This window comes from Cataglyphis hispanica, chromosome 2 (genome assembly GCF_021464435.1).
Source record: "Cataglyphis hispanica isolate Lineage 1 chromosome 2, ULB_Chis1_1.0, whole genome shotgun sequence".
NCBI classification, from domain to species: domain Eukaryota; kingdom Metazoa; phylum Arthropoda; class Insecta; order Hymenoptera; family Formicidae; genus Cataglyphis; species Cataglyphis hispanica.
The window spans coordinates 11382090-11407986 of record NC_065955.1 but is presented as its reverse complement, the minus strand read 5'-3'; the positions used below and the strand labels follow the sequence as shown (position 1 = coordinate 11407986).

Genomic DNA, 25897 nt, shown 5'->3' with positions numbered 1-25897 from the left:
AAATATGATGTAAATTTTTTCGTAATATGCGTTTCTGCTTTTTTGTTCTCTTTTATTTCCTTGCTTTTTTCTCCTCTGGTCGTGTGGATCACTTTCTTTTCGGCGTAGTCGATAGAGAGCCTATTCTGTTCAACTTATATAATTACGAGTTTAAAATACATTATGGTGTGTTGTTAACAAAATAAAACTATCAAATACTACAACAGTCAGCAAGCGAAAACGATAATAGTGATGGGGCATTACATTTGCGTAAGCCACGATTTGAAAATTGTCGATTCGGGGAGGAGGATCGAGGAAAAAATAAAAAATCGGCCTCGAAATTGAGCGCGTAAGACTAGAATCAAGCGAGTTAAGATTTATAATCGTCTTCCGTCAAAACATTAGGAAATCTTACTCTTCGAGAGATATATCAAGGTACACGAAATCGATAGACCACTTCGATAGATTTATAAGAGGGGCAACATTTAAAAAAACGTGTTTTTTTTTCACATGCAATAGAATCCGGACAAAGTTTCTTTATACTTTATACCAATATATTATATCAATATATTATAATAATATTCAAATGATAATTGAGGAATATATGTTCATTTAATTAATGACGTATGGCAATAATTGAATTTATGTATTGAGTCGCGCTTTCAAAATAGCACTTTGTCGGAATCCTATATGCCACAAATGTGCTCGCTTAACGAGAGAGTTCTCTCAATATTATTGTAAAATGTATTTTCGATTGTAATATATACGGATTTCTGATATAGAGAGAGGGAACATACTCTCGATGGTAGTACGGAGATGGAGTCGAATAAATCAGGTTTCTGCACATGTTGAGTGTGCATCAAGTGCGTCAATATATTTTATAATAGCCGCGTCATGAAATGTGCTATTATGTATCTAATACGTAATACGACACACAATCGAATGTCTATCTTTGAATACATTTTGATCTTAGACATTTCGCGCGTATCATGAATCAATATCAAAGATGTTGAAAGTTCTTCCAGGTGAGAAGTGTACGATAGACACATGAATTTATATAACGTTGCACCCCTGTTATCCAAGTTGTCATACATAAGAGAATTAATACAAGTCTCTGTGAACAACGTAATCGAGTATGTCGTCTCATTGTAAGAAAACTAATCGTCTTGGATCGTTAAATTTTATGACGAATATTCACTCATCTTTAGATTCTTTGAAAAGGAAAAACCAGCAGGAAGCAAATCTGCCCCTTTCGAGAAAAATCGATCAAACGGATGAACAAATGACATTTTTTGTCTCTCTTACGTAATCAATTTTTTTTACATTTCTCTAAATTATAAACGAATGAGAAATTTCATCTCGCGCCGAATTTGAACATTTCTCGTTAGATAGAATTATCAATTACGTCGTGCAGCATCAACTCGTGCTTAGGTCTCAAGCAGAGACGTATCGATTCAAGGGTGTACATCGCGCTCGCGTGGCGAGCTTTGAGGAGAATCGCTTAAATTCTAAATAGACATGAAAAGACGATGCGTCAGAATGTAGCGTCTATATCTCCACAGATTACCGTAATTTTACCTATTTATATCGCGAATATATTGTTCTCTGCGAGATACGAAATACTTTGAAGATAGTTTTGTCGTAACTTGCATTGTATCAACACGCAATCACATTATGAATGAAAAATTTCTTATATCACGTCAAGAGACGCGTCTTGCTTGCTTGCCGATCTTCTCGCATTCATTCGTGTTTCGAAGAAGTTTGCAATAATATGTTCTCATTTACTGCGGAATATATTACAATTTCCCTCACATTTCTTCAAATGGAGATTTTTAGAAAAAAAGTACTCTTCATTTGTTCTCATTGCTACTTGTATTTCTATATATATATTAAAAATTCTTTAATTTAATTTATACAATTAAAACTGCCAAGTATATTAAAAGAGAATATGCCATACCAGGGGTTTTAAAATATATCTTAAGATAGGATAAAATTACTCTATATCAAAGATTTAAAAAATGAAAAAAAACATTTCAAACCACATTAAAACAAAAAGTACTCTACAAACTTTATGCTTCAAGAAATGGCAACTCTTTCTTTCTCTTTCTCTCCTTATTCTTGCTTATTAATTACTTTTTTGCATTTCAGATGATATTCAAATCTCTTTTCATTCTAATGCAGTCACATAATCTTATTGCGTTGGAGCAATATTATCCCATCTTACTACATGTCACGATTAAAGCTATTTAAACTCCAATTCGCGGAAAATAAATTCTTCATCGAGCAACGGTCAATCGATTGCGTGTACAACAATAGTACAACTTTTCACATTTGCAAAGTTAACTTCAGCAGCATTATCTAGATTTGCTTAATCGAATAAATAAAAGAAAACACGAACAGAGAACGGGAATATAATTCTCATAGAAAATTGCATATTAATGTTTTTTTTTTTTATCGTAAATACTCTACAGAGAGTAGAGTATTAAAAGCGATCGTCAAGCTCGCATATGAAATTATCAATACCTTCCCGAATCTCTTTGTTTCATTCTCTCTTTTTTTTCTTTATATTATTTTCTTTCTCTCTCTCTTTCTCGCCTTTTCCTCGCATACTTATTTTTTCTTCTTCTTTTATAGATATATCTATAACGTGTATTCTTTACCTCGTTTTCAGTGATCGTCTTAAGAATACGTTTATTAGGCATAAATGCATTTCTATCCTTCTTACACATTGCATACATAAAGGGGTATTATGTTAGATTATATCAACGCATTGTAGAAATAAAAATTTCAACGGAAATATCCGCGCGCGCAGATCTCTGATCTCGTCTCGTCGACGTGAAAAGCATTTCAAATATGAATTCGAAATGTACGGAGAGACGTGAAAATGAATTTTCCGATGTAATACAGTAATCGTACCAAACAATGGCATTTGCACGCGCGTTTGTAACTTCTTCGAAAGACGAGCACCATTTTTTTTCGCCCTGTAAACGTGCTAAGGGAACGCTGCGTAAAGTAAAACGTCGATATTACCGTGCTGTCGATCGTGGGTTCAAAATCTCAATAGCGCTTAGCCTCCACTCAAGGGTCAATCAACGACTAGCGGAAATCGAAAGTTACACAAGTCTTGGGATTCTAAGACCGAATGCGACCAGCACAGCATTCTCTCTGACGCCTTTGCTATTGCACTCGTTACCCCGGCCATAGTATCGGCCACTCACTTGGTCTGATTGCACGGTTGCTCCAGAGTCGGTGTCAGGCCGATCGGCGCGCCGTTGCTCAAATTCGATGCAGCCGGGCCTTTACGTGCGAGTTTCGACCTACGAAAACATATTAACACATTCTCTATCGTTTCCATATAATTTATCATATTTGCAAAGAATAATGTACTTGATTTTTTTAATTCTCAATAATTAAGATAAAAACAGAAACAGGACAAAATGAGTTCACGCTTGTTGTTACCTAATTTGACCAGCTAGAAGAGGATTAATCGCGTACAGCCAGTCGTAAACCTCCTTATCGCCTAAAGTCTGCAGCAAGTATCCTCTGTGCTTAGTAACGACGCTATAAATAAAGAGAGACGTTTTAGAATATTGTACATAATTGTAAGTATATTTATCTCTCTAGTTTTCCGCGAATGGTCTACCTGAACGTATTCGGTACTTTCACCATAGCCAGCTGATCTTCGGAGTACTCAACTTGAGCTGTGGCTAAATTAATTAGCGCTCTTTCGACGGGATCCTTTTCCTCTCGGAAGATAAGAACATATGGTCGGCGAACAGCCTAAAGTAACGAAAAGAAAAAAGATATAAGATATTATTAGATCTTGTCACATAGATACACAGATAAGAGAACATAAATTTAATTATGATGAACATACCACCCAACGTTTCTTCCAACCGTTGGTCTTATGCTCGAGAACGTTCAAATAGCCCTTTCGTGCGATGACCGGACTAATGCGTATTTCCTCCACCTCCGGTACATACAGTACCAAGTTCTCCTTCGACGGCGAGGACGATCCCAGCGGTGGCGGTGCAACGGTGCATGTTTGATTGGTCGACTCGCTCGCCAATATACTCTCCTGGAGCTCTTGTAATCTAGCCCTCTCCGGCGAACTTAACCTAAGAAGGCACGACTTAGACCTGCTCCATACTATTATATCAGCAGCCTGCAAGTAACACTCCAGCATAACCCTGAGTCAATCGTGCTGGCGGTTGTCAATTTCGGCACGTCGAGACGATTCGAATGTCTCGAACGCGTTAAAACAAATGCGAAAGCATAAATGTTTTAAAAGCTGTACCGCTTTAAAGAAGCGCGATATAGTATGTAGCGAGCCAAACTAATGTGTTGTGGATCATCGCATTACATGGCAATAATAAAATTGTGATCGAATGTTTCATCCTTTTTTTTTAATCATTCAAAATATTCGGTGCTTTCATCCATGATTTATGTTATTTATGTAGAATATATTGGATCAAAATTGTAAAATTGGTAATGAACGAATTGAGTATTGTTTTGTTTCAACTTTCTGGGTATAACATTGTCTATCTTGTTCTAAAGAGGAACGATGAAGCAAAGCGTGGACAACCGCTATTAGCAGGAGCACTCATGAGGCATGCAGGAAGGGTTACCTGCTTCAAGAAATCGCTAGCTCTCGCATATACTGACTCTTGAGACGAGGATGATATAACTGAGGACATCATAGACGCAGATAGATCAGTTATGGTGTCCTCCCCGGGCGAAACATCAGCAAGTAATATCGGTTCCTTGCTCGGGATTCTTCCTTGGATGAGTTTAATATATTTGGTCGCCAATTCGCGCTCTCTCTCGGTCATTTCCCAGGGTTCATAAACATCTTTACTGGTCGAGCGTTTCAGCTTTACCGGGCTGGCGTGTGGTTCGTTTGTGGCCTTTGCCACCATATTACATACGTCCTGAGACGTATCAGAGAAATATCCATATATTATCGTGTGTCATGTATTTTGTAAACATAAGATATATACAACTACCTTTTCGCTCTTTGTGAAATCGTGTAGAGGTTTATTGCAGAATGGTAGTTTGTCGATGCCGAGTTTCTCCCGCAGCAACAATGTATGCCGTACTCTCTCCACTTCCTCTAGCCTCGTCAACTTCTCGAGTTCCCACTGATGATCAAATATGAGACTGTCTCCGCGCGGTCTCCATCCGTGTAGATTCTCTTCGCCTCTGACATACGTAGAACTCGTGTCCAAAACGCGACGTTGACGTCTTTGAACTCCTACAAATAAATAGGGAAGAAAAAGGGATGGGTATCGAGCAAAAGAAAGAAAGAGAAAGAGAGAGAGAAGAGCCAAAAGTATGAGAAAATATAAAATATCTATCGCGTTTACAAAAAATATTTTAAGAATCTTTGTTATATTAAAAAATAGTAAGTATATAGGCATATTGTCATATTAAATTAATATCTTATAGAACTAGACTAATCAACTTTTATAATATTGGAACATTGCTTCTTGTTTTTTCAAACTAAGGGATGATAATCGAAGAAAATGATGTTTATCTTGAATTTCCAGGATTAAAATCACATTTTTATAAAACACTGAATATATCCGAAATATATCTTTTAGATTAGTATATAAATATACATTTAAATAAAGAGCATATAAATGCTCTTCAGAGGAAATGAAATATATAGTTCAAATGAGATTTCTATCTTAAGTGATATTAAGTGAAACACGGGACTACACTATGGTTAGACATGACAAACCTGGGCTACCTGCTTCCGAAGAACGGCGTAACACTAATTCATAGACGCCGCTGAGTCGATTCGCTTCTTGATTGCGATAGCTGCCGCTAAACAGGTGTTTAAGGGAACGCGGGCCGACTCTTGCGTCCCTTCCGTAGATGATCATGCTCAAATCTTTCGTGATGATCGCAGGTCTTCCACAGTTCTCCAACTAAATCGATACACATAAGAGAAAGATAACATCTCTAAAAAATATTTCTAGAAACGATTTAAAAATAGATTCTTGATACATACCTCAAGATACGCGGAAATGGTCATAAAGATTTGTTCTCCGTAAGACGTGACTCGATTAAGCAGAGCTGAATTGTGCAGAGAGCTATCCCAGGCTGCTTCAAATCTGAACATGGTACGATCGTCACCGGGAATCTCGAGATATTCACCGGGGAACAGACCCAACGAGAGTACAGATGAATCGTTATCCTCTTCCTCGGGTTCCGGAGTATTTCGGATACGGCCAACCACAAGCTCGCGCACATCCTTCCATCTCAATTCGGAAGCCGGTTCGTGCACAATAGTGATTCGTATACGTCGTTGTATGCCTTGATGAAGTAGAAACAATCCACGACATGGCAGATCATCGCTGTGGTCTACCACCGACGGCACGTACTCGCCGTTCGGCGCCAATTCGCAGATCTCGAACCACACCAACACATCGTATTTGGCATGCACATGAGACGTACTAGGAGAGGGCAGGACACTGCCGAATTTCGGCGAACGAACTGGTTGACTGATCGGTATGGAAGGCGGAAGCATCCTCTTCGGGGGTTGTCGTACGCTGCTATGTGAATACACACAAATATGTCTTATATGAGAAATGTTCTTAGAAATAATATATATAATAGAATTAGAACATTTATACAATTAACACTCACTATTCCAGCTTCGCGTCCTTGTGTAACGGATGTTGCTGATAATGACCAAACACTTCAAAAACAATAGGTTGTGTCTTTAGATACTCTAAGAAGGATTTCGTAACAGTGACCGTAATCTGTCAATAAAAAAATATTACATACAATCTAATTCGGATAAAACTTTCTCTGTGTTAATCTAAAATAAGACAGTTTTTTTTCGATGACACTTACATTTTGTACATGATAAAATCCGGGTGGATTGCCTTTGCCTGTATTCTTTACTGGTTCTGTCGAGAAAGCTTCATCATGCCGATGTAGGAAGCTGCAAAAACAATTGCATTGCAATGTGTTTACATATATTATGTTTAAAACTAAAATATAGGCGCGTACTTACTTGAATTGACAGAAAATGTCAGCATACTCTGTAGAAATACCCATAGCTTGTAGGACCGTTACCCTAAAAGTGAATTCTACACCAGGTTGCAAATGATCTGGCAAATCCTCCTCTTTCATGTCGCTCGAAACCGAGCTGTCACCTCTGCCACTATCAGCATCCCCTATATCATCCTCGTCCTTCATATCCTTCTGATTAATCTCATTGTGTCCTTCGACTACGCGCTCTTCGTGCAGCATAATTTGTCTATTCTTCTCTAGAGTTTGAGCCAAAAGTGTGTTGCGTTTATTGTGCTTGTGCCCACCAAACAGGTCATCTTCGAAAGAGATTCGGGCTGATTGTCTGACGCCACTTGAGTATTCGCTGTTTTCCTCTTCTGGAAGAAGGATTCCTTATGTATGTCTTATATATATATATATGATTAATATACAAAATATGACATGGCTACGGATTACATACCAACTACGGCTTGTACAGCGACCCGCAAGTAACCCTTAACATCACCCTTCTCGTTCACGATGGCTACTTTATGAATCAACGGCACCGGATACATGAGATTGCTCAAATATACAAAGGCTCTAAAATTAAATATAGAATCATATTAATATTGTGGTAATTGAAAAAAAAAACATAGAAAAGCAGAAAGGATCATAGATATTACATCCTAATCAAGATTGGGAAGTAATGCGTTACAAATTTTGCCTTTAACAAAAAAACTTCAATTTATTTAGTTTTCTTTATTTATTAAAATTATCAAAATTATTACCAAATTTATTATGCATCATATTTATATCAATATAAGAGAAATTAATTCGTCGTTTTTTGAAAAATGGTAACAAGTTAGTTTTATAAAATAAATTTAATGAAGATCCTGACATTATAAATCATATTCATTTACCTGCCAACCATGCGGAACCACGGGAATCGATCATAGAACGGATCGCCTCCTGTGATGGATTCGATATTGAAATCTGGAGATGTGGGCGAAAGCTCGGCTTCGTTGTGATACATCTCGCGCATCAGCTCCAATCGTTGTCTGAAAAACAGAGAAGATTATTATCTACTGCAAGTTCCATTCAAGAAATAGTTATGTGAATGTAACTGGTGTATTAAATCATCAAAATGTGTCACTTCATCAAAAATTTCTTCAGATAAACTTTTTCAATTATTGTTCAGAATTCAACTCTCTCTTCCTTGGCTTTTTTCATATATATATATATATATATATATATATATATATATATATATATATCAGAACATTATTGTTACGATGAGAATAACATTCGCATAGTTGCGATAATTTAAATCCATTGCCAATTTTTTTTTATGGAGAAATTTTGTTTTTACAATATAAAATTATTTAATATTATTTAACAATTATGAATATTACATAATTGATAAAAAAATGTTGAAATATATAAATACACATATTTGCTATAAAATGTAAAATTTTAGAATTTTTTTTTACGTCTGTTTGATGTTATTTTTTTTTTCATTGTTTTTTTAATCGAACTGTATTGGATATACACGTGCATAAATTGAAAAGCGAGATGGTGAGGACACGAGCTCAGCGGGAGATAATAAAGAAGATGTGTTTGTGTTTGAGACAGACGTGCATAGAATGTGAAAAGACATTCTTCTCACATTCAGACATAGAAATGTTCTTTACAGCAGCAGAAGCGGTGCTGCGTATAATAAACGCGATGGCATAAAGGAGAAGAAGGGGAGGGAGCTCATACATATCTATTCGATCCGATTCATCACGTTACGCTACGAATTGAAAACAAACCATGCAAAGTCGTCGATAATGTTCACGAATTCCAAGTGCAAAGCTCGATTTCGTACCGGCGAGCATCGCGTTGCCATATCGAGAAAGCCTCTCAAGACAGAAAAGAGCGAAAAAACGACAAAAAACGCACGGCGATAAAACGCACGACTCTTGGGCCAGTAATGAAAAGTTCTTCGAGGCCGGGCGTAAAGCATGTTAACATGGCGATAAGAGGAGAGCCTCGCGCACCAACCTCGAAGGCAAAAGATTTGCGAGCGAGAACTTCGGATTAGAGTAGACTGTAAGGCATTGGAAAATATCCTCTTTGGCCTCCGGAGTGCTGGGGCTCGAGTCCTCGTTGTACACGTGTCGCATCAGCTCCAAGCGCTGTCTATAAGTCAACATTATTACTTCGCTGTGCGTCCTTTTGTGTGCGCTCTCTATTCGAATGTCGAATCGATCTAACAGAGATAAGCCGCGATTTTATTTGAGTAGCAGATGTAACTTTAAGCATCTTAGATGCGTGATACGTCTGGAAGAATTTTCGATCACCTCGCGATAATACAAATATTGTCACAAAATGGTTTAATTTCTGTATTAGTTTCTGACACAAGCAGATAATATTCCAAACATAGTTTTCATTAAGCACGCAAAAAGTGCATTCGTGCGTTAGTAACGAAATAAAAAAGACTGTCAAACGCTTCGCATGAAGAGATCTTATCCCGTTTATAGAAAGTAATAATTGCACAATAATTATAAAACATGCTCGATGTACAAATTTAATGACATATATATATATAATGCAATTATAATTTAATTGCAAAATTATTTAATAGAATATTGTTAACTTCTTCAAAAGATGATTAATTATGATAGACTTATTTCTTATAAGTATAAAATAATACGTTTTACTTATACCCCTTTTTCCCTCGGCACAAATGTCCTATTAATTAAAGAAACTATAATAAAATATAAAATAAATATATAAAGCAAACCTTAGCTTGTCCAATGTCCAATAATGTGTAGCACCATTCTTCGTATCCTGGACTTCAACAGCAACGATCGTGCGTGGGAACGGCCTCTCATCCTCATCTTCGTCATCCATAATGGGTAAAAGATCAAGAGGTAGAGGCGAATAAAGAGTGTCCGTGAGTAAAGTAAATTGGAATTGAACCTAAAAGAGAGAGACAATTAATGTAGCAATATCTATTATGCAAAAAAATTCTTTTTTATAGGTATTTTATTTTGAAAAATATAGATTTAACAACACTAAGAAATACCCTTTCTATAAAATGTGTACATATGCATAGATTACATATAGATCATATACGTAAACGCAAGTTTGGTTATTTATCGGAAATATGCGGAAAAAGTTTATATTCAAAAGTGTGAGAAGATACATTAGTGCAGCAATAATACTAGTAAAAAAAAATCGTGCTAAAGTTTTCCATTATATGTCCGCGACTGTACCTTCTTTTTTAGTTCAACAGATATGGCATTAGCCTCTTTAAGGAATATCGCGTTGCCCCAAAGATCGTCCCGTAAACTCGTAAATTGATGATATTTCCATTTGCGGAAGGCCCAAGCGGCCAGTTGAAATTCTCTCTCGGTCCAGTTGCTCTCTGCGTCAAACAATGGGTTGACTGAAATGCAAGCCATTACCAGGCAAAACAGTCAGAGAAAAACTAAGCATTTCATATAAAATAATACCGATTTTACTTTGTTAATAGAATATACTATATCCTATTAACAAATGGGTAGGCTCCATCGCATGCAATAAACTTTCATAAGTCAATGATAACTTATGAAACAAAAAAAAAAAAATAAGACAATGCCCAATCTATCAGACGTAGCTATATCAAAATGTATCAGATATTCAAAGAGCGATTATATTTTTCATACTCACCAAAAATGTCTTCTTCAATGTTATTGAAATCTTCTGGCGTGTAACTGCTGTACATAGACATTGTCATACTTTGTTCCTCCACCTGTCTCTGCAATGCGTCTATCCGCGCTTCATAGCTCTATTCATAGAAATAATCATCAATTGCAATATTGTATATACGAATTGAAAAGAAATTATGTATGTATTTGAATGCGCACCTTTCGTTGCTCCTCAAACAACTGATCAGCTTCCTCTTTTTCTTTACGAAATTGTTCTTCCAATACAAGCAATCTCTTCTCCATTTCAGCCTTTAGATCGATACCCTGTTTTTCTAACAGCTCAACTTGCGCAAAATCCCAGTCTGCGACTGGTTCATTGTTGCCAGGAGTTTCCGCTGGTGATCCGTTCGCTATTCGTTCGCGTACTGTATAATTAATGACAAAAAATACGAGATATTTTACCCACACATCTTATGTTATCTGTAATTTCTTAAACCACATATATTTCAAATATTACAGACGCTTATGGTACCTTGATCAGGATGATTAAATCGAAAAACGTGGCTCTTCCCCAGGATAACACGCGAACCAGTCGTTAGAACAAGTGGTTCGGTCACTTCGCGGCCATTGACATAGATTAAAGCTCCTTTCTTTGGTATGAGAGTTATGATGCCCTCGTGGTTTTCGAAAACGCAATGCTCGCTGAGTATGTGCGGGCCACATAGCTGAATATCTTGGGGTATAATCGCCTCGGCGCTACCGATGCGCGTGAATCCGTCCTTGATATAATAAATCAGACATTCCGACATGAGAGGATCCTCGTTCAGATTTACCAAGTGCGGTGTTTTCTTCGGCGAAAATACACCCACTGTGACGCCATCCTCTTTCACAGCGACTCCCATCTCGGCGAATACCGCTTCGCGTTGCAGGCGAATCGATTCGGTTCGTTTCAATTTCTCTTCCCATGTTTCGTTTAATTCTGAAATAAAAGTAGAAATGGTTAAGATATTATGACGACTTATTAATCTCTATGCCTCACATATATTATAAGATAAAAATAATAAAAGTATACATTAAAATAATCTCAGTTACCTGCGATCAATTTTTCAGACGCTTGTAATTGATCAACCGCTTCTTCAGCGATAGTAGACGTAGTATGGGAGGGGATCCTTGACCGAGTTTCTTTAGTATCTTCTTCATTTCGCTTGTTCGTTCTGATAATTTCATCCCCTGCAAAATAATAATCGTCAAGAAACGAGAAAACGCGATGATACTTAAAATGACAAGCCTGCGTCGGAGTCGGTATCCTGTATGTCGTAATGTAAACATCAAAAGCCATAATTAAAGCAGTGGCGTAGATGAAAAGACATATTTCAGAAGCTGTAGAGTTGCTAATTAATTAACTCTTTTCAAGCTTTGGAAATACAATTGAATAAATTGTGGTGCATTTTACAGAGCACCGACATGATTTAAATGTGTATCACCATTCGATATCTATTATATGTATTTTCGGTTAATAAATTTGATCGATTTTTTTAAATATCTTCTCATATATTGTCTTATATATTTTTTCTCTTTTATATTTTATTTTTATTTATATAATAATTCACATATTCTTATTCTTACAAACAATAGAAGCATCAATTTACACAGCATTGATTGAATTAATTTCATTAAAATTTTTTTTTTAATTTTATTTAATTTTTGTCGTTAAAAAAAAAATTATCGCAAGTTGCACTGGACATGAGGGAGGAAAGCGCAATCGCGATAGCGTATTAACAGGACATATACGTACATTAAATGGAGATAAAAAAATTCGTGAAGCAAATGTACAAAAGAGGAATTTGACATATATATATGTACCATTGATAAGTATTTTGCGCTTGACAAAATACAAACGCATAAATGAAAGCAAAATAATAAAATATCTACGAAAGAGGCGCAAGAAATGGACGATGCCTGTCTTGGCTGTATTCTTTGCTGTTGTATGAATTGTTAGCATTTTTACTTACTAGATTCTTTCTTTTCGTACGTAACTTTGCCATCTGGCCCTACGTCGAGCGCAAGGGGAAACAAAGAAAAAAATACTATGTGAATGGATTGTCTTTGTCGCGCGCTGTGCAATGATAATTAATTTATAACTATCAAAAATTCAGGTAGTTTTATATGACATGTATGCTGATTCCTGTGAGAGCAATATTGCTATGTAATCTATATTTAAATCGTAGAAAACACAATCAACAATATTAGCATAATAGATAAAATAAGAATTGCATATTTACGACGATACTAATTATACATATTGAATATCCTACAAATTTATTAAGAGTTTCTAATTCTAATAGGGGATTATTAGCATTTTAATTATTGATCAAGCTTTATTCAGTCTGTCCTCGTCTCGTATGCTTTTAATAATAAAAAGCTTTTTGTATATATTATATATAATCCAATTTTTATATCAATTTCTGAAGAGTTACTAAAAGAAATATTTTTACCTTCTTGTACATCAATGCCTTCCTGTTTTAGAAGTTCCCGAAGTTTCTGTATTTCTTCTTTGAGTTCTCTGATAAGTCTGGCATTCGCATCTTCATTAACCACGGCCTTGCAAACAATTTGTTTCGCTCTATCTGCATATCTAAAACAAAAAGGTAAAACAAAAGTCTCTTAAATCTAAATAATTAATTGCTTCAACATTTTATTCAAACTTTAAGAATTCAAAAATTAATTCAAAAAATATATAACAGACAATGAAAATCTCTTACCGTAAGGTCGAGAGTGTTTCATCGTAATTGATGTCAGCAGGACTAATTGCTGCGATCATAGCAGTTTTCGAATTTCCGCCCAAGTTCTCCCGTAATAACCATGTTAAAACTGAATCTCTGTATGGTATGAAATCGGCTTTCTTCTTCTTTTTCGTTGCCTATAAAGAAACAAAAATTTATGTGAAAAAAACAATTATATATTATAATTAATTTATTCCCGAAAATTTATTCCTTCTAATCTCGATTTCAATAAACTTACCGCCTAAAAATCCGCGATAAAGCAGCAAATAAATGAGTAAGAACATATCAACACACAATATCAATACTTAATATAACATAAAGATTTAAACAAAATATGATACTTACAATCTCTGCCAGGGCACTGATAACCTTTCCGAGAGTTGTCAGACTCTTGTTAATATTAGCCCCTTCCTTTAGTCGTGTGCCTTTCGCGCCAGTCGAATCGGCTCTCTCGGATCCAGCCAGATCAACTAATGATATTTTACTAACTTTCTCTGTCATCAAACCAGTGGCGCAGTCCTGTTGCTGTTGTGTAAAGAATATAGTGAAAACAGCGTGCGATCTGCTGGATGTTTCGTTCATGTTTGTCGCTGCGACAGTCCTGTAATGATTGTAGTATGATTTCCACAACGATGTATTATGCAGCATGTGTTACAAAAGGAATTTATATAAATGACTAGTATGTATATATGTGCGTGTAGACTAACCTGGCCTTGTTACCTTCGTCTATGAGATCATGAATGTCTTCGTATGATAATACGGCCAATTTGGAAAGATCTTCGACGTAAGGTCCGTAGAGAGGATGTTCCCTTACTCGAAGATTCCCTCTATTTTTCGGATTTAATAAATCGCGCACTCTCTCGCAATAGATTTCCATATAGCTAACTTCTACCGAATACTTCAAACGCTCATTAGATGTATAGCTGATTTTCCTAAACAGATCCTTGCAAATCTGTGGTATTATTCCCTCCTGTCCATCTTCCTGCTTACCCATCATGGTATAAGATTTACCGGCGCCAGTTTGACCGTATGCAAAAATGCAAACATTATAGCCTGTATAGCAAAACAAAGTAAATTGTATAACATCTACAGTAGAATGTACAAATTAATCTTGATTAATTTTTTTTAAATAATTTTATATATATGTATATCGGATTTCAATTTTATTTATCGGATTAAATTTTATTTAAAAGACAATGTTATTGCTATTAATTGATGTGTGATTATATTTACAGTTATTTCTCATATAAAAATTCTATTGCATTATTCATGTTTTTGAATATTTTGTTCAAGTACTTTTCTTAATGACTCGTCAAAAAAAGATTTGAAAACTTCCCACATAATCTGTTAATTAATATTTACCTTCAAAAGCATGCTCCAACATTTCTTCTCCAATATCCTTGTAAACCATGAGTTGAGATGAATAATTATCATCGTTTGGCTGCATAAATATGAGAAATCATCATGAAATAAATATAATATCATTTTAATATCTCTCATTGAAATTAAAAAAGATACACTTACGTCCATAGAAAAGTAGGAATAATCATAATTGAAGCTTTTGACAGCGTCTTTGCTTCCAGGTGTAGCTTTAGGATTCACTATGGCTGCAACGTAAAAGTAGAGGATGTAGAATATATTATGCAACGTAACTTTACGCATTGCTCGTTTAAATTACGAATCAGAAACTTACAAGTGGTACTCCCCGTCATATCTATAATACATTGTGCCTGACGACTGATTTCGCGATGGTTGAAGGGTCGTACCCTCACCGCCACCTTAACCGACGACATTTTTCTTGTTTTTTTTTTAACTTAGCGTCGGATAAAGCCGGCGGCGGTGCTGGCGATAATTTCTTTTTGCTAAACTCTCTGCAACAAAATTTTATTTCAATTATTGTAATGTCATCGTGAAATTTATTAAGTACTCTATTATTAAATCTATTAATAGCATAGCCGATAAATTTCTTAAATCAATCATCTTACAAGTCATCCAAAAAAAAGATTTTCTTGCAAATAAAAGATCAATATTAGAAAATCATTAATATTTAATCTCAACCGACGTTTCTGCAATTATTAATTTACCTTAAATAATTTAAATTTTATTTTCTCTTAAGCAGTTGCGTATTTCAATAAACCATTATTTAATGCAAGTAAACAATCAAAAAGCAAGTTATGAAATTTAGTTTTCTAATATATTTAAAACTCAAAAATATTAGATAAATAACAAATCCATATTTACGAATTATAGGTAGAGTGAAAAAGATCAGATAAATCAGATAAAATAACAAACTATAATAATAAAATGTAATAACGATTCTTACATTTACAAATGTCGTGAAAGCGTAATACGGGTCATTGATCCGTACAGAAATACATAGATTTAATCAGACACCGGAGAATAATTAATTAGTATCGTAACCGCGCGCGCGCGCGTTATCTATTTGTGAAAAGATGGAGAAGTCATATCATGCGGAAAATAAGATTACAACTAATTTGTAGATATTTGAAGAAAGTAAATATAAATTCCTCGAGAAAAAAAAAGAATAATTTGCATAAATCCATTTTCAAATGTCAAATTATTTTCTTCCACAATTAAATCTCGCAATATTATTGTTATATAAGAAAGAATGAATAAAAGCACAGAAACATGTATAATTATACTTGCAAATGAGTTTTATCTGTAATAAATTATAATATTTTCTAAAAAATTCTCATAAATAATATATAATCGACAAACAATTAAAGCTTTTAGATATTCCTTTTATCTATTACATGTTATTTGTTATTTTTTTAGAAAAAAAAAAAATTTTAATTTATTTTTCGACACTTTCATTAAAATATGTGTATTGTCTCATACATTTTCACAACAAACTAAAATATGTCAAAAAAATTATTGAACGAAATTATTGAACGATGTGATAAAGTAATCGAGAGAAGAATGTTTCATAAAAAAAAAAACAGATTTTAATTACTATTAATAAAAAAGATAGAAGATATAGTGCCATATAATACATGAAATAATCAGTTACATATTACAAGGCATTGATATAATAAAAAATATATTGAAATAAAAGTTGAAAGAACTCTGATTTCAATTTAGCAGCTCTTGCCGTTTGTCGCGAGTTCACATAAAACATCTGAGAGAAATCACAGGTGTAGATTCTACCAGAATGTGAGAGTACTCGCGGTTATACGATGCGCACGGGGGGAAGAACCATAGGAATGTTGACGTCATCACATTTCAAAAAGATATCCCTTCTGCGAGGCCACCCTCGTAATTGACGTACAAAACACCATCACGGCAGCGGTGTGATCGATACGACGGCCGAGTAGTGTTCGCGGAGGAAGGTCCGGAAGGGGCGGAGGCGAGGAACAGCGTATATGTGGATTTTTACGATCGATCGTCTCTACACGTTCGGAGGATACGTGGTCGGGTCTTACCTTCGGGAAGAGCGCCGATCGTCTCTCGTCACGGTGAGAAGAAAAAAAAAAGATACGGACTGTGAAAGAAGCCTTGCGAAATGACCTCGCGAGAAAGGGTGAGTCTCTCGAGCCAAGAATCGCGGCGCGTTGCCTCACGTTGATTCACTATACGTCACTACGTCAGCCATCCGCTGGACGATCCGCGATCCGCGAAATCCCCCGTGAGCGGACATTATAGCGCGTCCGCTCGCATATAACATTCACGCGTGTACACCCCCGCGCACGCATATACACCCCTGTAATGAATTACAGCCTGCCTGTCTATCTGTCTGCCGAGCGAACTTTGATAAATTCGCTTCTCCGCTGTTGCAACGCCACCCCCGTTTTTACCCCGTTGTGTGGCGAGTACTGACGACGTATACCGCGGGCGCCTGCGTGCTGTTCCGTCGTCGTCGGGCACACAGACTCGTGTCTAGAGTAGGGATACTTAAGTTTAGTAGGGTACTAATACTTCTGTTCCTTTGGTATCAAACCAGTGTGAGTATCGATATTTTTTTCGATATTTCCAGAAGAAGTATTTTTTTTACCAGCATTTTAATTAATAGCAGTAAAAGCAATTGATATGTTTCGTTTTTCTTTCACTCTCTTTCTCTAAAATATGATTATCTTTCTATGATATTGACGTCTATTTGCGCAAAGAGATGCTATTTTCAAGAGATAGATCATGATTATAAAATGAGTTTTAAAACTGAATTAAAAAGGGATGTCTTCTTTTTTATTTACTGTATCTTTACGTTTGCGCGAATAAATATAGTCTCTTTTTTCATTATATTATACAATTATCTTGTTTAAAAATTGTCAAATAATTATGGTAAACAAATCAGTTAATTTTAACTTTATATTTATACTGCTCTACCTTCTAATTTATTGTCTGTCATACAGTTATTCATTTTCGTATTTTTTGAAAAAAAATATCTTAAAAGAGAAAAAAAGAGCATGAAAAATTATGTCATTGGCTTGTTATTCAATTTATGATCAAAATTTATAAAGCAAGTTGTTTACTCCTTTATATTATTTTTATAATAATTAATAATTATTTTTATTAATATAATAATTATTTTTATAATATTTAATAATTATTTTTATTTTTTGTTTGTTTACCCCTTTATATTAATTAATAAAACCCCTTATATTAAATGTTTTATCGCCCAGATATAATATTCGTGGCTAAAAAAATAAAAATACATGTATCCTATTAAATTAAAGTATCCCTAGTCGCAGGCGGTATCTCGAGTTACCGCATCGTATTTTAACCATTAAGGGGGTAGAGAGAAGAGGGAGCGGAGCAGGTAGCTACAAACCACCTCGAATGCCTTGTAGGCGGTTGTAAGGGTTGTAATATTCGCTCTCTGCCACGCGAGCAACTCATGATTTCCTTGTTGGATGGTACGAGGAACAAAGTACCCATGTACACAAATATCTTCCGCTAAGTAACTCCGATCTTTTAAGGGCGAAAAGAAGCCGTGGGAGCTAATTAGAACGAAGTTGTCACGTCCTGTCAAATTATCTCGACGCACACGAGACATTCGTTTTAATATATTAGAGATGTTTTTTATTCAAAGAGTAGATCTTATATTATCTATTTTCTGATGGAATAAGGCAGAGCGTGTGCACGCGTGCAAGTATAGGGGAGCGAAGAATAAGCTTCACACCTGAGTGCATGAGGTGCACATTGATCTAATTACGTCGCTGAATAGCAGATATTTCAGATATTATCGCGCAAATTATGAGATTGTACATATAAAGATTCTTTTCAAACTTCAATTTGTTTTTTTATATATTTAAGTCGAAAATGGTAGCATGATGGATTGTATGAATGTCAATCTCAACATGATTATAAAGTAATCAACTTTGATGAGTGTTTAGATACCATCGAAGAGAGATTGCATTTGGATTAATACTTTAATAGTAAAAAAAAGAAATATATACCGAAATTACTACAACTTCAACATTAAGAAATTAACAAAATATTAAACATGCACTTATTAAAAAATCTGATTTATTAAATTATACTGAGATCAGATATTATATAAAAATGTTTTTGTTAATAATCAAAATTTTTTTGTCTACGTGCAAATTCATCAAACTTGAACTCAATCGAATGCCATTCGAATTGTTTTTATATTTAAACTGTAAAAGAAGCAGTAATAATATTGCTATGTGAAGTGAGATCGGACGTTTTTATTTGGCTTAATTAATATCATCAACATACATGAACATTTATTGAAATATTCACATGACCTGATTTAAATGATAGAAATCATTTAATCAAACTTACTAAAAAATCAGCTAAAAGGATAAAATAAAAAAAATAAAATAAATCCGATTTGTAAACAAAAAATTAAAGTAATTAAATAAATACTTCTATATCGTATAGTCTAAGAAAAAGGATTTTAATTCTAACTGCATTATTTTACTTCCTTAATCAATTATTTTCGTAAAAATCAGTACCAAAAATACATTTGACAAATTGTGTATACATTATATATATATATATATATATATATATATATATATATATATATATATATAAAGCTGTCAAATATTCCATAAATTTGTTGGGAGTTGATAAACTCGGTTATTCGAAGAGTAGGTCTTATATTATCGGAGTACTACGGATAACTTCAATTCATTTTTTAAACAGAATAAAAAATCGAGGGATATTAAACAAGACCAATAATATCTCAGATATTTTAAACACGTCCTTTAGATATCCTTTTACCTTGCGCTTTTACATGACTTCATATTATATAATGCATGAACAATTTATCGTGTCATCGAATGAACATTAAACATGTCATCGCATATAAAAGAGACATTGGTTATTAATATCTTTTATAACAGCGGATTGCATATACATTTACAATTAGAAGCGAGAAGATATCGAGCATGGATATCAGTGCGTTCTAAATATAAGTTTTTGTAAAAAAAAACCGAGCAGCGATTTGATTATTGTGTGTGTGCGTGTGTATGTGTTCGAAGTATAATACTTCATTTCATTAAGTAAAAATTAAATACATAATCAGATCTATTATTGTAACTTCAGAGATTCAGAAATTCGATTTCAGTAATGGGGTAAAAATGCTCTTACTTATGCGATGAGACTCATTCTACGAAATCGTTTTTCATCTGCAAAAAAATCTTTGGAAGATCTTAAAACGATGCACTATATTCAAATTGAATGTTCTATCCATGGGAAAATATTTAAGCGACCTTCGCATTGAGATGCGAGCATTATTTATCGGAGACGGAAGGTTGAAGAGACCATCCTTACGTGAGATGTCCCTCATGTTATGATAAAAGCTCCGTACAGGCATATCATATACTGTATGTATACTTATAACTCATATACGTTATATACCTATAAAGAAAAAAAATTCTCATCTGACACGTTTTATCAAAAAACACAATAGTGTCTCGCGTTAAGTCTATGATTGGCTATTGATCGACGATTTCCCACATGGAGATTTCACGTATATATATAATAAAAATAAATTATATATATTCATGGTGTCTACGCAAATTTTATATAAAAAAAATTCTCTTAAAATGTCCTGATCTTCCAGGTTGTTTTGTTCAAAATTCCAAGTAAAGAGAACATTTTAAATAAGCAAAGCATTATTAAAAAAATATTTTTATTTAAATTTCCTTTTCCCTTTTCTTTCTAATAAAATTCCATGAAAATTTCTTTTTCCTTTTCCTTGGGCACCTCAATAAAATTCTATTTCTGATTTTTCTCCGTGTACCAAAAAACTCTCTGAGAATTTCAGGATTCCACTTTTTCCCAAGAATTAAACACCTTGATATTTATATATAAATATTATATTATATAAATAAATAATATAATAATAATGTGTAATATATAATAATATAATAGATATTATATATAAATATAAAATTTGAATGCACATTGGTATCTCGAAATTATGTATAATTCAAAGATATTCGATATTACTTCGATAAATTTCATTCGCGTCCCCGCGCGTAAGTCATCTCGCGGCATTCTAGCGGCAAATCTCATTTTGCGAAATGAAGGAATTCTTCGGAGGTCACCCTCGTGCCCATAAAAGGTAGCGGCATGTAGATTCACCGATGTGCGCGATCGGCCATCAAGCCGCGGATGAGACCAGACCATTACGAGGCCGATTAATCGTTCATTTCCGTTCGACACAGCTTACCTCCAGGGGACGAGGGTGAAAGCGCGCGTCACCCTCTGCGTTCTCTGAATACGATTCGATGACGGTTTACGCCCCCGGAACGCGTTTCCATCTACGTTCTTCCTATGAAACTCTCGAGCGGCATAGCACCAGGATGGTGGTTGGATTAGAATCAACGTGGCCGCCCACACACCCGCACCCGAGTTTGCACGTGTAAACAATCTCATATATGATGTGTATACACACACACACACACACACACACACACACACACACACACACACACACACACACACACACACACAGATGAATATACATACATCGATGCGACGGGTGGAGGGTTGCGCGCGTCGATCGACAACACCGTGGTGGTCCAGGGCCGTTTTCTCTGGCCGCTTTCTCGGTTTATGGACCAATCGCGTCGCGCCTAGAGGGAGAAAATCAATAGTTTCGCGGAGGCACACCGAGTGACGTCAGCCTGCAACCCCGACGATCGACCGATGCGACGCAGGCGGCGCCGGCCAATTTCCACGGAGCACAATCAATAAGTAAGAGATATCCACGACGACATCGCCGACGGTACCGCGCGCGCAAACACACATGCCTACACACGCTCGGAAAAGCAGTTGGCGCGCACGGTCCAAATACTCTCTCTCTCTCTCTCTCTCTCTCTCTCTCTCTCTCTCTTCCTTCAACGTCAACGTCGATTAACCATACAAAAATTATCCCCTTTTCGTCACCGACTCACCCTCCCGAGAGCGAATTATTAACATTTAACGTGTTCGTTGCGCGACGCGATGCCGGGCGTCGTCGTGTCGGCCGTCTCGAGGAGCGCCGTATTTCCGAGAATGAAATTTCGGGTTACATAGAAAATTTAATGAGTCGAGTCAAATTAACGAACGAGTCTAGTTAAATTTGTTAGCTTGTTCCATAGAAGAAGATTATTGAATAAGATGATATATGTATATATGGAATGACTCATAATTTCCGCTTGCACTTCCTTATACGGATTCCTTGTGACCAATTTGGAGTCAACATTTCCTTGGAAAAAATCGATTCGCCTTTTCTAAAAACTTTGTAGCATTTCGAGATTGCTTAAAATTTGTAGAAAGATTTTATTATTTATTTTACAATGCCAAGACTTTTTTTTAATTTTTTACATTTGATATTTTTTTTTTTTTTTGTTAATGAAGAGAATATATGCGAAAAATATATTTCGCGCATGCAAAATATATGCAAAAGAATCAATAATATATACATAAATTACAGAAAAAATTTATTTTCAAATAACCAATATTTTATAACAGAATGTTTGAAAACTGGAACAGTCGATTTTAATTACGTATTATCGTATAATTTAAAGTAATTTCCATTTCTGAAAATATTGGATATCATCTATTTTCATCAGTATTTTTAATACTACATCAGACTAAAATCTCGATAAAATTCAAATTGTTTTATTTTTTAATAGTTTCTTAAAAGTCAATTTAAAATATTTTAAATAAATTTGTTTATTTTATTCACACATTTCTCCATTTTAATTTATCATTTATTTGAATCGTTTAACTGGCTCAAAAGCGATGTCTAATTTAATACTCTCTGACATGTGTGTTAACAAAAAATAATTTCTAAATTTAGTAAATAATCTCTAAGAAACAACAGTTTTATAAAATATTTTATATACTATTCACTGTTTTTTCATTTCCAAGCCATAAAATAATATCATTTATTCTAATTTCAATATATCGATATATGTTATTTGCTGATATGAAACAATTATCTAAAATTTATTTATCTATTATTTATAATTTTAATATTATCAGGATTAAATATATAGGCATTAACTTTTTCTTACCGTAGGTTTCATTAAAGAAGAAAATTGAAATTGATTAAGACAATTGAATTTTCGTTTATGAGATTGAAAGGAGCTTTAATCGAAAATTGAATCGACGAATAATCCCATTATTACATAAAATTAGAAATTATATAAATGTCATCCAAAATATCAAGATGTTAATAAATTATTAATCACGGTAATCACGTTTCCCGAAACATCGATTATCACTGACCTACCTTAGCCTCTGCACTTCGTTTATATCACGAAATGTTGCCTATGGTCTGTCGTAACCTTCGAACCCTTCAATTCTCTTTGTACTCTCGCCCCTGCTCAAATCGTTATCCTCATGCCATTTCGTTTCAGTCAATCTGGTGGCACTCACTATCTATAACGATTTGTGACGGGAACATAAGGGTCAAAACGTAACGAGATTGATGGGATAGATTGATCAAAGATTGATGTAATGGAACAAATTTAAAGTCAAATCTTTTTTAACAAAAAAAAAAAAGAAAAAAAAATGAAGTTGGTCTTTCATGTATAAATTTAAATAAAAAAATAATTGTTTCCTGAATGAAAATCAAAGGCTTGAATAAATAATAAATATAATAAAATATTGTAAAGCACAGTCGTAAAATTAAAATAATCATATAATCAATTTTAATATTTATCAAATTATATGGGTAAAAATCATAATTAATATACGAATTACCAATTTAAATGTATAGAAAGTTTAATCTTCGACCAACTGCATATTATTTAATATAGAATTGTCTGTCTCTATATTGCATTGTGTTTTTCATTAATTGAACATGTCAATCAAATTTTCGATTAATCGATTATCTTTCAAAATTAATAATGAATTACATCTACACATTATTTTTCAAATCAAATTTTAATTTCAAAAATAAAATATATATAATGTTTTTATGTACCAAATATTAATTAAACTGTATTATTCTTAGAGAATTTAATGAAAAATACGCGAAAAGATGGCGTTTATTTTTTCCATGTTATCAATTTTCAACAAGACAGATTCTCAATATTCTATATATATATATATATATATATATATATATATATATATATATATATATTATTCCTTTTTAATATAAAGAGTCAACATATTATACGCACATTTAATAATAAATAAACAAAAAAATATAGACCGATAGCTACACAAAGTAACCAGCAACCCAGATAACACGCAAGTATGAATAAAACGGACTAATATAGTACACAATGGCGAAATAATAAATATCGTTTCTTCGCTTTTTTATAAATGCCGTTTAATTTTCTTCTTGCACTGTTTGATGAAAATAACACGATATCATTTTTGGTTTTCTAATTTTTTCTGTCCCCTCTCCGTTCTATTTCGACTATTGATTCCACGTCTACCGTAGAATATGCAAAGTATACCGACGACATTGCGAATAATAACTAAAAATAAAGTACAAGAAGCGCAAGGGAATATCTGTTCCTATTCGCAATATGTAACAATATATTATTTACTGTGAAAATTCATATGCATTTTTTCTAATACCTCAATAATCTTTGATGTGCAACGTAAATTGCTCAGAGTATAAGTATACAAGAAATTCAATCAAACATCTTTATTAATCGCGAAACTATGAGCAGAAATCGTTTTCATAAATAAATATAATGCAGGAAATCTAGATATTAAACCTAGCAGATTTCCTTTTGGACTTTCAATAATTTCAATTACAAAGTGTTTGAGTGTGATATTTTTCTTACAAATTCTTATGTGTAATTTTTTTATATATGTATATATAATATGATGATTTTTTTTCAACTATCGAGAGTTTTAATATATAGTCAGTTTGAAATCAGATAAAAGATCGAAGATATAGTCCTTTACCTTGAAATATGAAGAACGACACGATCCGTTTCCGACATATCTCGCAAAATTGCAGGTGAAATGGTTCATTTTTGCTGTTTGCTGTTTGCAAAATGTGACAAATAAAGGCGATTCGATCGTTTCGGCGCTTTCAAACACTCGATGCCCTCGCTCGCTCTCGTCGTCGATAAAACGGTGGCAATTTAAATAAATAATTATCACGTCGCGTTCTCACAGAAAGCAGCACACACAATATTGCGCTCGCGAAATCTTACTCTCGTAATGACGACGAGAGTAGCGATTACGAACAGCATACAAACGGCGCGAGAGGCGAGAAGCGCGAACGTAAATTCATGGCGCGAAACGCGAGCGAGATACTCACCAGATACGTAGGCAGTGACGTGAAAACAGCTGGGCTCCTACGGCCATACTGGTTCCTGGCGACGTTCCTCGCGGCAGCGAGCGCGTCGTGCACGCCGAGCGTCGCGACGCCACACGGTGGACCGACTTGTCCCGGTCGTGGCGAACGATCGATTATCACATACACAGTCGTACAACTTAGAACGCTGCCCTTTTTCCTCTGCGTCTACTTTAGTCTACTCTTCGCTTCGCGACGCTGTCGCCCCGTTCCTTTTCAATTTGCCACAACCTCGCGCGGTTCTCGCACTTGCGCTCTCCTCCTCGAATTCGTTGTCCAACGAGAGGATAAAGATCACGCGCGCGCACGCGGATCTTGAGTGACACTTGGATGATTCATACGAGTTTACCGCTGACTCTTAAACATAACCTTGTTTTTTCTGTTGAGACAGTCGGAAATTTTAATTATTACATGATGTCTTGTATTCTATGCTCTATATCTGTGGGTATTTTTAAAATGTCAAAAATTAAAATTTTTTCATTTCTCTCTAAATTTGTATTATATTTTTAATACAAATATCACAAGAAATTTGGGAGCATATGCACAAATTAAATTAATTTAATTATAGAATTGGTAGTCTACTTAATTGAAAATTTTTAATTTCTGCTATTAAAATAATGTAAATTTGTACTGATAAATTATAGGGAAGTATTTTTGCATAAAAACTTGTTTTTTTAACATTCAATTAATGAAAAATAAAAGTT

At 34.5% G+C, this 25897-nt stretch overlaps 1 protein-coding gene across 14 annotated transcripts; it reads right to left on the bottom strand.

The window, feature by feature from the left end:
- Positions 1-255: 255 nt before the first annotated feature.
- On the bottom strand, positions 256-25581 carry LOC126858866 (kinesin-like protein unc-104). 14 transcript variants are annotated; one of them, XM_050609492.1, is made up of 30 exons: positions 25158-25581; positions 23157-23305; positions 15135-15312; positions 14966-15048; positions 14804-14882; positions 14149-14494; positions 13787-14042; positions 13421-13578; positions 13154-13293; positions 12671-12709; positions 11751-11888; positions 11191-11637; positions 10878-11083; positions 10681-10798; positions 10245-10417; positions 9770-9948; positions 9028-9165; positions 7905-8042; positions 7466-7584; positions 7007-7382; positions 6844-6934; positions 6634-6749; positions 5996-6539; positions 5723-5912; positions 4986-5233; positions 4608-4910; positions 3857-4144; positions 3623-3759; positions 3439-3540; positions 256-3296 (listed from the first exon to the last, which is right to left on the bottom strand). In XM_050609492.1, exons 3-30 carry the CDS (start codon positions 15232-15234, stop codon positions 3194-3196), a joined length of 5355 nt encoding a protein of 1784 aa, XP_050465449.1. In that variant the 5' UTR covers positions 15235-15312; positions 23157-23305; positions 25158-25581; the 3' UTR covers positions 256-3193. The 14 variants fall into 14 exon arrangements, with proteins under 14 accessions (XP_050465449.1, XP_050465454.1, XP_050465455.1 ...); XM_050609497.1 differs by having other exon boundaries at positions 5996-6536; XM_050609498.1 differs by having other exon boundaries at positions 7007-7379.
- Between the last annotated feature and the right edge of the window lie 316 nt (positions 25582-25897).